General features: G+C 35.8%; 1 protein-coding gene across 2 annotated transcripts in view; it reads left to right on the top strand.

Moving 5' to 3' along the window:
- Window positions 1-16,743, top strand: part of sema5a (sema domain, seven thrombospondin repeats (type 1 and type 1-like), transmembrane domain (TM) and short cytoplasmic domain, (semaphorin) 5A) — a 250,028-nt gene that overhangs the window by 75,983 nt on the left and 157,302 nt on the right. For both annotated transcript variants that reach the window (XR_008356441.1, XM_053487924.1), the window contains exons 3-4: window positions 562-661; window positions 3,429-3,474. Coding sequence is in view for 1 of the 2 variants with exons in the window: in XM_053487924.1 (XP_053343899.1) it covers window positions 562-661; window positions 3,429-3,474 (146 nt within the window). In the remaining variant the exon portion in view is untranslated. The remainder of the gene's footprint in view (window positions 1-561; window positions 662-3,428; window positions 3,475-16,743) is intronic.

Here is a 16,743-nt window from a genome sequence, read left to right as displayed (position 1 = left end):
CCTACAATTCAAAATGTGATTAGTTTAAGTAGTTTAAACAACATTTACCCCTTGTTAATCAGGTATTGCATATGTTGGTTGCCTTCAGCATTGTTTTACAAAGTAGAAAGAATAAACACGCACACACAAACATACACACACATAGCATAGCATTAGACTCATATAGACAAAACGACACATGGTAATGAATGGCAATCAAGTTTAATGAAACTTCCCCTCTTCTCCCTCTGTTAATTCGTCCCTTATCGATCTCTCTTTGTCTGACTTTCCACAATGTTGTCAGTGTCGGGTGATTGCATTAGAAGTGTCAGTGAAAATAAATACCAGGCATGCTGTTAAAACTGACAAAATGTAGACATATTTAAAAGGAAAAAAGAAAGAAATGAAGATAGACAAGCTTGAAATCGGCATGACCGTTAAACTTTATGTCTATCACTTGTGAGGCTTTGATGCCAGTGACTAAGGTTAATATGAGATGTCCGAAGGGACAGTGACACACAGCTATAATATGACTACACACACTCACAGACACACTCTAACCTGTCTTCCTTTCTGTTGCAGAAATTGAGCCGTGGCTTCATCGTTTCGGTGCTGAGGGCACGGTGGATTACTCACAGCTGACCTTCGACCCTGGGCAGAACGAGCTGATTGTGGGGGCGAGGTAATGAACTCGTGCTCTGCTAGCATGTCAAATTTGATTCTTAAGCTGTAGCCAGGTGAAACGAACCAACTTTTACAAAACATTCACTTTTCCAGCCAGATTACAGATTGTCGTCTCGACGTTCGATCATGCGCAAATGTAAATTAGTGGCATGGCGATGAGGTCCCGCTAATTTGATCAGGTTTAACACAGCTTCATTAACTGGAAATGAAACCGTAAATGTGAGAGCGTCCTTGGCGATGATTTCAACACCCTCCTGCAGAAATGTTGTCACAGACCTGAGAGAAAAAGGAGAGAGAGTATAAGGAAATGTGTTGGCAGTTGGGAACATTCCCAAGCAATTATTTAGTGACAACTGCGGGTTTGAGATGAACGAGTGTTAACAGTCCACTTCCCCAAAGGAACACTGCCAGAAGAGTAATTAGGTGTGTGTGTGTGTTTTTTTTTTTTTTTTTTTTTTTACTTTAGAATTAATTCAGTGTAGGTTTCTTATTTGTGTTATGCTAAACCAGTCCTTTGACATGAAACAGGAAATGAAGTCTGGCTTTTTAATCCACAGCTTCTGTTCAGGTTTCCACTATGCATTAACTTCCTCACAGTCTTCTGTAAGGAGAACATACAGTATATTAACAGTTCTTACAGTGGATTCTTTTGGACCTGATTGTATGATTGAAAAATTTTTAAATTATTGACAGATAATTAACTGTCAATAGTTTTCCACAAAAAAGAAAAAAGAAAAAAGTGTACTATAGTACTTCTGTCTAGCACGAGAGTAGCATCGACTGGTTCTGGATGTAATGAAGTACGAGACAATCAATAGACATGTCAATACAGTAAATGGCCCCTAATCACAGCAGTGCTTATCTTACAAATGCTCATGATTGCCACTTCATCAGGCTGGAGAACCCAGTATTGAGCTTTTTTTCACAGTATAACATGTATTACAGGTTTATACCTGTTTTTCTTTTAATATATATATATATATATATATATATATATATATATATATATATATATATATATATATATATACATATATTTTTTTTGGGGGGGTGGGGGGGGGGGGGGACCTGAGAGATAATGATGCTAAAAGCAGCTTTATTTAAATATGTTCTGTAAAGTATTCATTATTAAATATTAAATAAATAAATTAATAATAATAATAATAATAATAATAATAAAAAAAAATAAAAAAAATAAAAAAAATAATAATAATAATTATTATTATTATTATAAATTTCTTTCTTCCCAACTGTCTGCAGTGATTTCTAATCATTTATCAAAAATAATTGTTTATGACTTACTCCATATAACAGACACCCAAATTTAATTTTAGGCTTTATTTATACCAAATATAAAAAAGGCTTGTTTTATTTACAGTGAGAGACCCCAATGTAAAAGTCAAATATGGGGAAGTTAAGCATGATGCTCAAAAACGTGCAGCTTCTCAGTGTATGCAGCCAATTATAAAGAGACGCCAATATGATACTTCAATCCATACATTAATTTTCCGAAGGTGTTTGCTTCTTAAACGCTTTGCTAATGAGCTCTAATGCCAATGGAGCGTGCAAATCTTATTCAATAAAATGACTTTCCACCTTATCACAAAGTGGATTGTCCTGAATATCAGAATCAGGGAGGGTTTAGTTTGGTTTGGTTTGAACTAATAATATACTTTTAGGGTATGGTAGTGCTAATCCATCACCTCCTCTGACTAAATGTGGTCAGGAAAAAATCACGAATGGAGTTCAAACAAATGCTTGACGAAGGTGCATCATACGTAATTGATTAGTAAAGGTAAGAGCATTTAATGTTTTTAATTACAATGGGACGCCCATGATTGGGACAAACATCTGTGTAGCCATAAAAGCTTTGTTCAAGGTACAAGCCACTGATGGCATGGACATATTCCAGAAATTGTAAAGTGTGTTTCGACAAATTTGGTCGAAAAAATCATTTCGCAAAAAAAAAAAAAAAAAAAAAAAAAAGTGTAGGTAGAACACAACATGCATAAATGTGTAATTCAAAGCATTTCCATTATTCTAAACTAAACATTATAGTTCCTTTTTTGTTACTTATATTTTACACTCCAAATATGTTCAATACATTTTAAGATAATGTGTCATTCACTAATAGAAAATATCTTTTCACTGTACAGTTAATACTTGGTTTAAAATTGTACTCTCGGAACCCTAAACCTTCCACGTAAATTTAAAATGGGGTAGAATGGGCAGAAATGGGGTATTCTGCTTATACATTTAGGTTTAATTTTCATTGGCCTTATATATATATATATATATATATATATATATATATATATATATATATATATATATATGAAGCCAGACATATATGTTGCCAAACCAACCTTGAAGTCGGTTACACATAAGCTGTGCAAAAAAATAGAAATGAACAGCTCTAGTTCATACAAAATTGTGTTTATTAGACTCAGTGTTAATAGCAGATATATTTGAGAAGAAGACTAATATTTTTTCAAATTAAAATATATTTGCTAATTAAAATTAGTTTTATGACTACTATAATCTAAAAGGAACTTACTAAGTAATGAATATGACATAAACTGTAATGGATAATTGCATGTGCAGATGTTAAAAAGGTTGAGAAAGACTCAATTATTTCATGCAAAGATTTTAATTAAATCTGCATAACCTTTGGCTTGCTGTAAATAGACCATCCATCCAATGCATTAAAAAAATCTCCATTAGTAAAGTCAAACTGGTTTGTCTTTTCTTTCCTTTTCCCCCAGAAATCACCTCTTCAGGCTGCATTTGGAGGATCTCTCATTGATCCAGGTGTGAAAACCAGTAGGCTTTTTCTCATTTTCTCTTTTCCTATAAGCCTCAGAGACATCAGGTCGGCCTCAGATGCTGTTGCTGCGGCTTTGTGCACGACAAAATTACACTGGCATTTAGAGAGTCTATGGATCAAGAAAAAAAATGTGTTGCAGAGTCTGAAAAAAATATGCTGCAATTGGGAGTGGAATACAAGCAGCTTAAATATAACCGAAAATAGGCAGGACTTAACATTACAGTGTACGTTCTGATGTTTGCAATAATTCTGCATTTATAGAAGATGACATTTAAGGCAATTTATAAAGACGAGAAAAAGAATGCATCTGAAATAGATATGTTCTCTTATTTCGAAAAAGTACAGTCATAGTTTTTGGTCTCTACTCATTCATCACTGTTCATATATTCCTACCAACTATTCAAAGTCAGCAGTTTCCTTTTAAGCAGTGTATATTAGTGAACCGCGCAGGTTTCTGTTATTATTGTGTGGCTGCAATTTGCACTTTGTCATCTTTCCCCCTGCTGAGTTAAGCATCTTGTAACCCTGTGGGTAGCCATGTAAACATTTAACACCTTTGGGAAATCATTTGGCTTTTTTCCATGTCAACAAGGGACTCATTTGAAACTCCATATGGGAGAGACAGCAACTGTTCAGACTTGTAAAGATTATATAAGAGACTGGCCTCCCCCTACGCTTAGTGTTAGGTGGTTGCAATCGAGCATGCTTCAAGTAAAAAGATGAGTTTGCTAATTAATTCTTAGTCTTGCTCCAGTCCATGCTTTATCATTACCATCTCAGTTAGGGCTAAATGTCTCACATTTGTCGATCTTTTGTCATGTCTGATATTGTTTTTTTATTGATCAAAAAATAATGCTGATCAATTTAATCATCCGGAGCATTTTTTCCCAATAAGCATTATAATATAACCAACACTATCACTCACTGTCTGTACTGCCTTATCCTGTAGACAGGGTTAGAGGGGGCCCAGAGCCTATCCCAGGAGATTTCGGCACATGGTGTGGGTACACTTTGAACAGTATGCCAATAATACACATTCATAGGCATTTGGAACAACAGTTAGTAATCTGCATGTCTTCGGACTGTGAGAGGAAACCAACCAAGCATGAGGAGAACATGCAAAGTCCATGCACACAGACCTGAGGCGGGAATTGAACCCAGACCCTGAAGGTGCGAGGCGACAGTGCTAACCACTAAGCCATGAGTCGAACTCCAGTTGGCAATTTTGTGCATAATTTCAACCTACCCAGGGGAATCCACCACCCATTCACATACATGCATGTTACATAGTAGACATAGACTTTTGTTATTCACTTGATTTCTATTGTTTCTGTTTAAATACTTGCAAATCAAAGTAAATTAAATGTGTGTATGTCTCAGTGTGGCTCAGTGTGATCATGTAATGCTCAGCATGAAAACAAGGAGCGCATGCAAGCTAAATGATACTCTTTACTCGTAAACCAAGACTTGCTCGTTTTTCAAGTTAAAATTTATTTTAAAAATTTGCCCATTTTGCGGAACACTCGCAAACCGGTTTACTCACAATCCGAGGTTCCACTGTACTTAAAATTTACTTTTATCTAAACCTAATATGGACGTGTCTTAACTCTGAAAACTCCTTTGTTCGCACCATCTGGCGATCAACGCATAAAAGTCAAAAAGTCACATACAGTACATTCTGGTCTAACCATTCTTATTCGAATCGGATGACCTAGTATCAGATATATATCTGTATCTTGGTGAGTCGGCATTCATTTAAAAACCACTTCAGTTGGCATCAGTAATAAGCATATGTAACTAATGTGACTTTTTATTGCATAATCACAAGCTAAAATTCAGTCATGATCATGTTACTGTAGGTTGGGGCTTCCAGATGACATTCGTTAATATCGGTGATCTCAAAACGTCTATTCAAATCATTCTAGTTATTAATATTGGGAGGAAAAGACTGGGCTACACAGGTTGAGAGGGTTGGAAATATATTGTAATATGATTAGAACAGTTGTTCTTGGCTATTGTGGCAGTGTAATACAATATAAAGATAATTAAAGTGTTATATCACACAAACATAATTGTTATCCTACGTCAGCTTAAATACAAAATGAGTAGTGTTCTTTCCGTATACTGTATTGTTCCTGCAGCTCTGAAGAATGTTTTCTTGTGTTTAAAATTTTTTTTATTTTCTGGTCTATGCTTCCCAATCTGGGTTTCTAAGTCCATGTTACTTGCATCACAGATCTTGCATTTCAGACAAATAGCCTCGATCCTGATCCAATCTTGCCTGATCATTGTCAGCACATGTTCCTAATAATCTTGGCGAAAGTCTGCCGAATGCCTAAATGTGAAAGGAAAATAGTTTTATGTGCACAGTAATGTGTATCTTTTTTAGTTTTATTTGATTCATTTTTTATGTCTACTCTGTGCACATTATTACAGAAGTTTCGGGGTTTTTGTAGCTTTTTGCTTGTTTCCTCGGCTTCCAGGTTTTTAGTTTTCTCGTTTCTTGTCAAACTTGTCCTTGTTTCCTAGTCGATGTTTTCCACTCTGTGTTTCTTGTTTCTTGTCAATGGATCTCAGATCTCTTGTATCTCATCCATCATCACTTAGTCTGTGCTTCCCAGTCTTTGTTGGACCTGTCCTTGTTTCTTGGATTTTTTTTTCCTTAGTTCTTGTTTGCTGATCATGTATTTTTAGTCATGATTCTTGTTCCATGGTCTTTATTTTCTTTTTCTTACACATCCCTGGTATATTTTCTTACAATCTTTCACATGGTTTGCATTTCTGCATTTAAACCTGCACATTCCAATCTCCTTCTTTGACCTATACACCCACCGCTCATAAAGGAGGAAGGCACGTGAGAGCATTGCACTTGACATTTTTTCCTGATATATATATTGATAATATTAGGCATGGCATGAAGGTCGACTTCCCTGTTCTTTTTTTCTCTTGTGTTTGATGGTGGCTCAAAAATCAAGTACTCATACTGCCACCTGCTGTGTAGGAGACTATAAATACGGAATTGTACCCAAGTATGGAAAATACCCCAGCAACTGGATGCAGTGCCAGGCCCAAATAAAATGGTAGGGTTGCGTCAGGGAAGGCACCCGGGGTAAAACCTGTGCGAAGGTTGAGTGCGGATCGGATGGTCCATTGTGGCGACCTCTCGATGGGAGCGGTCAAAAGCACACAGTGGGGAGGGAAAGGAATCATTTCTGAACACAGTACAAATAAATTGTGCAAAAAGTGAAAACACCCTTTGCCTTTGGTTGCTCCTTTTTGTCAGGTCTATTTTTTTTGTGTTTATTTCTAATGTGCCTTTTCCTGGTTCTTGTCTCCCAATCCTTGGTTCTTGTTACTTGCCCTTGGACTGTTCTGATACTTATTGTCCACTTTTTGTTACCTGATCTGTCTTTCCTGGTCATTGTCCCTGGTTTAGGTTTGTAACTTTGTTATACTTTGTTACCCAATCCTTTCCTGTTGCCTTTTACTTTGCACTAAACAGGTCTTCATGTATTATATTCTTCTTACAATCCTTGGACTCAATCCCTGATAACACTAGACTTTGTAACTGCCCTTGGCTTCCATAAATGACAAGATTATCTTTTTTAGCAAGACGTCATGCTTCTTTACCAAAAGGTTCATGTATTCTATGTACCATCAGCTTGTAGCAAATAAGCTGAGAAGAAAATAAGGTATCATAATGCACAAAGCTTTTTGTTGCACTATACAGAAAACTTTTCAATCATGTAATGTAGGACAGCACTGAAACAAGCAGTAAGATGGATTACTGCCAAATCTTTAGTAAAAAAAGAAAAAATATTATTTTGTAGTTGCAAAGATTGATTGTGTGTTCTTTGTAAGCTTTGCCGCTGCAGATAAAAAGGCAGTCCATTTGCACAACAGAAAAAAAAATGTCTTATGCATATGAATAAAATGCAATGCGTCACATGTAAAGAGGCTGAATAGACTGAGAAAGATGAAAGATGAAGGGAAGAGCTTTGATATTAATCCAGTTTGAAGAGCCCTCTGGCAGATGAGTTAATTGGTTTGATGGCCTAATGGATGTAGCTGTTCATGAATCGGGGAGAATCTGCTAAAATGTTTCTTCCAGATGTAAAGGAATTAAACCATCCATAGCCTTAACAGTCTGCAGTACCTACTTTTCTGTCATTGAGTATTTTCTAGCCTCTAAAAGCTCAGCCCATTGGATAAGGACCAAGATAATGCATTGATAACATTTCTGGCTGTAAATTTTTACGATTGATTCGCCTTCCACATTTCTCTGTATGGACTTTTTTATGCACTGGTTTCCAGCAAGGTAAAAAAAAAAAACTTTAGCACATAGTGACTGGACTTACAGTACAAGAGCTTGCATTATTCCTTAATTAAACTCTACAGACTCTTTAAAAAAGCAAGGCATTTTACTCATGAATCTAGACTAAGGCAGGCACATGGTGATGCTACAGGGGTCTTTGTAGAAGCTTTTAATCATTGGCCTACACCAACCATTTACACATGTAAAAATGTTTTTTGTTTTTTGTTTGGTGTATGAATAAAACTTGTGTCTCATGATGCACCCTGATACTATTCTAGACCTACAAATTAACAATAGGCTATGCAAAAAGTCTGTTTTGCATAGCCTATTGTTAATTAAAAAATACGTTATGAACAGAGCAGCCTATATGCACAGCCCATTTTGCTTAATAGGTCTCCTTGCCATGGATGGCTTGTGCATCATCTGGATTTGAATTCCTGTTCACCAGGTAATAGAGCAAAATTGATTATTTATTTACATGTTTTATATTTATAATTGAGATGATTGATCAACAGATTGATCAGCCAGCGATTGGAAGTGGCTGGTTTTCAGCTTAATGGGCCAACACTGATCTGACTTGGATATTACCAATTTTGTGCCAAAGGTCACAAGCCTACAAGTGGTACAATAAAAACACATTTTTATTGATTTTTGTTTTCAAAAAGGCTCTGATCTGTCTGTTTCTAAAAATCTGCAAGCGATTTAGTCTAGAAACCCACTATTTACACCAGTGTCAACAATCGCATTCATTAGAAGCCACGTGTACCAGCATAAGATGCTGCATGCGCCAGCTTGCTCACAACTGATGTACATGTGCTCATTGTCAAGTAGAATTTTGTAACTTTCGGGACTCTGGCGGGATTTGAGGTGGTCAAACCTCACAGTTTCTTTATAATCCTACAGGTGGTGCACTCTAAACCATTCACACACTGCCATACCCTGTAGTAAGAGTGAATTATTTTCTCAATTATGTTAGATGACACAGCAGAGATATGTCCTGCTCAGTAAAAATATAGCTTTTGTGCTTCATTTAAATTTCAAGTTAAATGTTAATCCCTTGTATTTTAAGTTAGTTTGTATTGTTTAAATGTTGTACTTGGTTTTTAAATGCGAAAACTAATGTTGTAAGTAATAGGGAAACTTAATTACTTTTGTTTAGTTCAGTTGTGAAGCTTTTGCGTAAAGTTAAGGTATAAAAAGTATGGACTTTTGAGTTATGAAGGTCCTAAAATTGTAACAAAAACAATTTTATTTTTATTTATAAAATTATCATATTTACACAATTGCCACAGAAACCAAATCAGCACCTATTATGATTATATTTTATTGGATTTCCATCCTTGCTTTTCTGCTTATTGTGATTATAAAGGGTGGTTAATTAAGTTACAGATTGCAGATTTGTAGGTTGCAGATTTTCTGTTAGCTCAAATCAGTCCGACCCTTGCTGACGCACTTTATACCACATTCCCTGACTCCTGCTCGTTGGATGTTTGTTGTTTTTTTCTACACCACTTTATATAAACTCTATTAACTGTGATGTGCTAAAATTCCAGGAGATTGACAGGATATGAAATATTTAAACCTGTCAGTTTGGCAATAGAGTTAGAGTGTTAGAGGTTTATATACTGTATTACTAATGCTGTATAATGCACCTCCATTAGACAGGTTAAGCTTTTGTAATCATCCTGCTAATAAACAGCACACTCTGTTCCTGTCACATCAGTGTTTGTGCCCTGTGTATTTGCCAGGTTCTCTGACTTTCAATTCTAGCTATGAAGTTCAAACATATATTGATCGAGTCAGAGGGCATGATATCATAATCTACTGTGGCTGCTGTTCTCTAGTAGATTCCCTGGCAGCATTAAAAAATAAAGTTCAGATCAGAGGAGCAGTTTTAGCAGCTTGGGCTTGGATTATATTCTAGCAGGTTAGAAGGAAGGTTTTGTTGAACACTCTAATGTAAATAGGTTTGAGAAAATTAGAAAGACCAACACGCATGGATTAATTTCAGTTTTAAAAGTTTAAGACGTAAGAAGAAGTCTAAAAGTGGTGAAGGCAGCTTGTTTTTCGTTTTATGGATTTTGCTGCAGTTTAATTGCAGTACATTTAATCCTAAAGTTCAGATGAGACATTTTTGTCATGGTTGCCAGATGTGTTGTATATGTTGATGAATTTAAATTTTTTATTTGTATTTACTATTTTTCTTTTCACTGCATTAGATTACAAAAATACCTAATGCCGCTGACACACTCATTCCAACTGTCCTGCAAATTATTAAGGGAAAAGTACACAAATCCTGTATTTAAGTAAAAGTAATAAAACTTTTTTTAAATGTACTGTTTAAATTAAAATAAAATATTATTCAAGTAAAAGTAGAAGTTCTTAATTTACTTATGTACTTGAGTAAAAGTTCCAAAGTATTCACCTTCAAATTTACCTAAATACCAGGATTTACTTACAGTAAGTACCGGGCTTATATACAAGTGCTTGTACAGTATCGTTTTACATAGTGAAATATCTCTCTCTTTCTCTCTCTCTCTCTCTCTCTCTCTCTGCTTCCTGATATAATGGTACTGTTCTTCCCATCATGCAGAAATATATTTAGGTTAAAAGTACAAATATTAAAATTCTAAATATGTCTAATTATTAATGCATTAATATTTTGGATGAGGTGTGGTAAAAGCCATAAAGAGATGTTTCTGTGCAGGGTAGAAGAACTTATAAGAAAATAAATAAGTAGAAAAAAATTATACAAAGAAAAACTTTTTAGTGTGGAAGAAATATATAAATTTTTAATATAACTCACATTGGTACCCACTATACAGTATGTTAGACTGCTGTTAGGACAAAAATGTAATGAATGACATTATTATTAAAATAAAAAAAAATAAAAAAAAAAAAAGAATTGCAAAGGCATTTAATTCAAACTTTTTTGTATGCATGTCAGTTAATCTAAAAGTTATGAACTAATAATTGTAAAAAGAATTTTCACAATATACAGTATGTAATGTAATAGGGCTAATTGTCATTTCCAAATTTCCCATAGTGAGTGAGTGAGTGAGTGAGTGAGTAAGTAAAAGTACCCTGCGATGAATTAGCACACTGTCCAGGGTGTACCCACCTGTCTCCGTGGATGCTCCACGCCCCATGTGTATAACATAAAGTGGTATAAATTATAATTGACTGAGTGAGTGTAATGATACCCAAACATTTAACAAGGATGACACTGGAAAAACACACCATGGTTTTATTGCTGCTTACTAAAAATTTATTGTTTGATATCATGCTTATACAATTACAATACACACTCACTTAACTATAATAGGAACACCTGCTTATGCATTTATCCAATCAGCCATGATACATGTGTTCTACATCAGACATCTTAGGAGAAAAATGTGATCTTGGTGATTGTGTCCATGCCATACTTGCTTGTTCCAGATGGGATTGTTAAAGTATTTCAAAAACTATTGATCTCCTGGGACTTTTAGGCACAACTGTCTTTAGAACTTGCATAGAGGAAAAAGTAGAACAACTGAAAGGCAACTCTGCAGAACTGCTTTGCTGATGAAGGAGGACTAAAGAGAACAGACAGATTTATTTGGGAAGTTTTCAGTAATTTAAATAGCCACTCTTTACTTCTGTGGAGAAACTGAAAAGCATAACAGGATGTGCACCAGATGAGATCTAGTGAGATCAAGATGAGATCAAGTTCCACCTTTCAAACGAGAACAAGAATCTGAAGCATGCCAGCTGTTTATCCATGAGTAGATTTTAAATAGGTGGGTTTGAAATAGTGTTTTTTCCTCCTTTTGCGTCAGGGCATAACCAGAAATCAAAAAGTTAAAATTTAAGGCATGTACAAATAATACAGCAGTGCGTGGCATGTAGATTTTTTTTTTTTTAATCCTAACATTTGACCTTCTCCAAGCACCAAGTGAAGGTAGCTCAAGCATACAACTTTGGTTATATCCAAACTAAAATTTAGAAAATCTTTATAATGAAACTTGCTATTTAGCACACCTGGTGATGTTTCCTTACGCATCTTGGCATTCATGCTAAATATGCCTTTATTTACTCTTAATGCTATATCTATGCTTTTATCCAGAGCAACTTACATTTTTATCTTATTACACATCTGAGCAGTTGAGGGTTAAGGACCTTGCTCAAGGGCGCAACAGTGGCAACTCTGTGGTTGTGGGTTGTTTTTTTATTTTTTTTTATTTAGTCCTGTCCAATTCTTTTTTTCTCCGATTTTCTCCCCAATCTAGTCGTGGCCAATTACTCCCCGTCACTAGGAGGCTCCCACACACATCAAGGCTACTACCACCACTCAGTCGGGAGGACGAAAGCTATCCCGTGTTTCCTCCGAACCACGTGACGCGAGCCGACCGCATCTTTTCAAACTACTCGCTCACGCACCGTTAGGGGCGGAGTAACACAGTCGGAGGAAAGCGCTAGCCGCTACTTCCGTGTGCGCGAGCTCACAGACGCCCCTGATTGGCTGTAGAGCCGTGACTAATGTGGGAGCACAAGTACCTCTCATCCCTCCCCCCTGAGAGAGCTCGGCCAATCAGCTCTCTCTGTGCCTCCGGCTGTGAGAGGAAAACAGCATCACCCGGGGTTCGAACCAGCGATCTCCGGATGATAGGGCGAGCGCTTTACCACTGCGCCACTCGGAGGCCGTGGTTGTGGGTTTTGAACCTGGGATCTTCCGAACCGTAGTCCAATCAGACAGGTAATCGATGCCATTAGGGTCAATCTTGGTCAAATTTAAATTCAAATTGGTCATATAATCAATCTGTGTAAAGAAAAAAAAAAGTAATGCGTTAAAATTTCTAGATTAATCGCATGCGTTAACACAACATTGCCTTGATTTAAACATTTCTAGCAGAAATTCGGTTTTGTACTACTGATTGCACTAAGCTTTCCATCCAAAACCTTGCAGCTACAGTATACATCAGTACGATGTAGCTTAGATTTTTATTTATTTTTATTTTATTTTATTTGAGAAAAAAGAAGGGACAATACATATTTCACAAATGTAAAAATGTCAGATAAGGCTAATTTCCATCTGCAGACCCCCTGGCAGGTTGGTGTTACACACAAATTAATAAATACATACAGAGCCATATATACAGACTATATACAGAGAGACAAGGACAAAACGGTGATCACATCATGTTAAAACAAACAATAACAACAAGAGTGAACAACAAAGGACAAAATAGAAAACCAAAAAAACATCAACTGTATTACACACACCAAATTTGCACATGCCCTGACTGACCTGATATTACACTGACCCAAATTACACCATTCTATATTACACTAACCCCTATTTAAACAACCCATGTGTCTCTAATCGTACCTCTCATAGTGGCTCTAGTCACTCGAGACCCGGCAACACTACTAGACTTTTGTTTAATAAAATCACTCAATGGTGGAGGCACCAAACCATATGGAACCTTATAGATTAGACAGGCTGATTTAAATAATTTGAAATTAGCAAAATTTTAAACCTTGTATTTATCTAAAATTCGACAATGGTGATATGACGAAGGTTTCTTATCTAATATTTTCAGTGCTCTTTTGTAGCATACAGTGTTATTCTGTATACTGCTTAACCATCTTCTGATTTCTACGTTCTTCTGACATGAATTCACACTTTACAAAAAGGTGAAGATTTTGAATTTGCTCCTTGGCAGGTTCATGTGATGCCCACTGCAACCATTTAATATGTGAAGCAACATTATATAAATCTGTTTACACTCGGGGGCATCAGCAATACAACAATACTTTATTGCCTCAAATATCTTTTATTTAGATTAGAAGATTTTTTTGTCCTCTACCTGTGTAGAACTTGTCCAATAATAATATGCATATATGTGTAGTGTTTTATTGGTTAAAATGTGTCACTTTAGTGGTTATAGTAGTTTTCTCACTTGATAGCGTGTTAATATACAGATATTAATACATCAGCAGATACCAGAAATTATTTATTCTTTTTGGGAACACTGTTATTAATTGATGTATAAAACATGAATATCATCTATAACTCAAAATGGATGAGTATGATGTTAAGTTGACACACTACCTGAATGTAATAAGGTCAGAATACAGAGAAAAGGCAGGTGTAAACTGAGCAAAAGACAAAGACATAAACCAAAGAAAAAGAAACACTATAGTATGGCCCAAATGTCTGGATCCATAGGCGTGTATGAATAAAATTTTATATTTTGCTTTTTATTCAGACCCACGATGACTTCAAATCTCACAATATAAGATTGAATAGAATGAGACCTAACATAATTTAACTTTTTTTCTTTGGTTTCACCTGAAGTCAGTAGTCTATCAGAATCGGCCAAATACAACCACTGCACTAAAGTAGGAAATCGTCTCTGCAAGTAACAACTGCAGTTCTGAGACATTAAGAAATACATTATTCCTGTTTTCGCCATAGACACAAGTCCAAGGCCAGGAATTGGATTTGTTCTTTGAATTTTTTTCCCCTGTAGAGCCAGATTTTTGGGCCACTCTCTATAACTGGTTATTGTATAACAATAAGGATTGGTATCACATGTACTGTATAAGACAACGAGTACTGTATATACAGTACTGCGCACAGATCTTAAGCCAACCATCATTTCCTTATATTAAATAAAATTATGTATAATAAATTAAAGACATGGCAACAAAATCGTTGTTTATGTCAGAACTTTAGCAGAAACCTCATTTTCCCTCTCTTTTGTTTCAACTACTCAGCAATCACCATCCCCAGTATACTAATAACCAGCCTGACCATCTGTCATCATCTGCACCTGTTTCTCACTGGTTCACGCCTTAAGTTAGATGTTTTGATTCTTGAATGTTTCATAGATATACTGTGAGGCTTAAAAAAAAACAACAAAAAAAAAACATCCTTTTGAAACTGGTTAGTTCCAGGATTTGGACTGAAAAATGAGAGCCAAAAACTTGCCAAAAATGAGATCCAGGAAAGTCCTTCAGGAAGCCGGGAGAATGATTCCTTGAGAATACACTACAAAATACAAGAAAATCTCAAAGCAAAAGATGAAGAATGAGTCACTGAGACCAAGTGTGTGCAAAATAATTGTGATTTAGTCATTCTAAGGTTGACAGGACTACATGTCAGCAAGTGAACAGCTGGATAATATTGAGAGTTTGGAACAAAATGTCTCATTGATGTGTTTTGGTATTTGTGTTTTAAATATTTTCACACAATTATGTTCTTTAATCTGATCAATCAAAAGGTATTGATTAAAATGATACGTTTTAACAGCAGTTGGGAGTAGTGCTGTCCTCACACAGTATGATTCACAGTGTTGTTTTAACACTTCCAGAGTTTAACACTTTCCAAAGTCTAACTGAATCTACATAAACACCGCAAGGTTTAAATCAACAGTCCGCATGAATTGTGCTGTGTAATACAGTATGCTATAACAACTCTTTGACATGGACTAAGCCAGACGGAAAAATCTGCAGACTTGTATACTTTCTGGTTTCTCAGTAATATGATAAGATTTTTTTATGAACTTGATATGTAAATGACTTTGTAGCTGTTATAACAGGAACTAACATGTCCTATGGAGACTCCACAGCAACAGCTATCTATAAAGGCTGAAAAATATAGGAAAATATGCCTATTAAAAAATAAAAAAGGTAATTCTTGGCAGACCGCTGTGGTATACAGGTGTTGCGAAACTCTTCTCTTATTGATTTCCTTTTCACTTTCTGGATTTGCATTTATCAATGTGTGTGTAAGTCAGATACTAAATTTGTGGGCAAGAGCACAAGAAATCCTTATCTCACTCACTCATCGCTTATACCGCTTTATCCTGTATACAGGCGAGGGGGCCTGGAGCCTATCCCAGGAGAGTTAGGGCATGAGAGGAAGTATAGCCTGGAAAGTGTAAATCCATCGCAGGGCACACACATAAACACAAACACATTCAATCACACAAATGCCAATTAGCCTAATCTGCATGTCTTTGGACTGTGGAAGGGAACCAAAGTACCCGGAGGAAACCCACCAAGCACAGGAAAAACATCCAAACTCCATGCACACAGACTCGAGGTGGGAATCAAACCCAGAACCTAGAGGTGCGAGACAACAGTGTTAACCACTAAACCACTGTACTGCTAAGCACAAGAAATTTGATTACACGTGCATATAACTGTAAACTAAAGACATTGATGAATTCCAGACGTTCGAAATTAATATGCTTGTGCACAGCCACGCTCATTTAAATAAAGAAACATTCTCAAATTACCATGCATGGTAATCAGCTTTCCCTGAGAACAGTTCTAAGAAGAGGTGAAGGTACTTTTTCATGAAGTAGAATAAAAAAAAATATTTAAAACATATGTTTCATTAAAACCCGTGAGCATTTGATACTTAAATTAGATAATTACATTTTACTCGCCAATGGCATTTCTACTTATTTTTCATATTTCTTTTTGGTGCATTACATTTTGTTTAGCTGTTATTATTTTTTCCAATAATCTTTGACCACTTTTTGCAAACACATAGTCAGGAATAGGCAGAAATACTGTTTACATAAGCAAAACTCTTATTAAATTTTATTCATCATTGGAAGCGATACATCTAAGTGATTATCACTGTGTTTGCATTGACCCTTGCTTTGCTCCTTGGACATGTTTCTTGGATTTTGGCTTTGTTATCTGAGCTATATTGAGTTCTGACCGCTATCTGCCTTCCTGACTCTGATCTCTTGATTGTGTCTGCTCAAGATGTATAAAATCTTCTGCACATGGAGTCTAAGTCTCCTATCTTGCAAAAAGACTTAAAAAAGATGAAAAAAAATTGACATCAAAAAATCAATCTGAACATGCATATAAACATTTGCTGCATATATATTTATTTATGTATTTTTTTCCCTGATTTTTATTCTCAGAT

Source organism: Clarias gariepinus, chromosome 26 (assembly GCF_024256425.1).
Source record: "Clarias gariepinus isolate MV-2021 ecotype Netherlands chromosome 26, CGAR_prim_01v2, whole genome shotgun sequence".
In the NCBI taxonomy this organism is placed as follows: domain Eukaryota; kingdom Metazoa; phylum Chordata; class Actinopteri; order Siluriformes; family Clariidae; genus Clarias; species Clarias gariepinus.
Note: the sequence above shows the minus strand (reverse complement) of the source record. Positions and strands in the feature narration are given on the sequence as shown.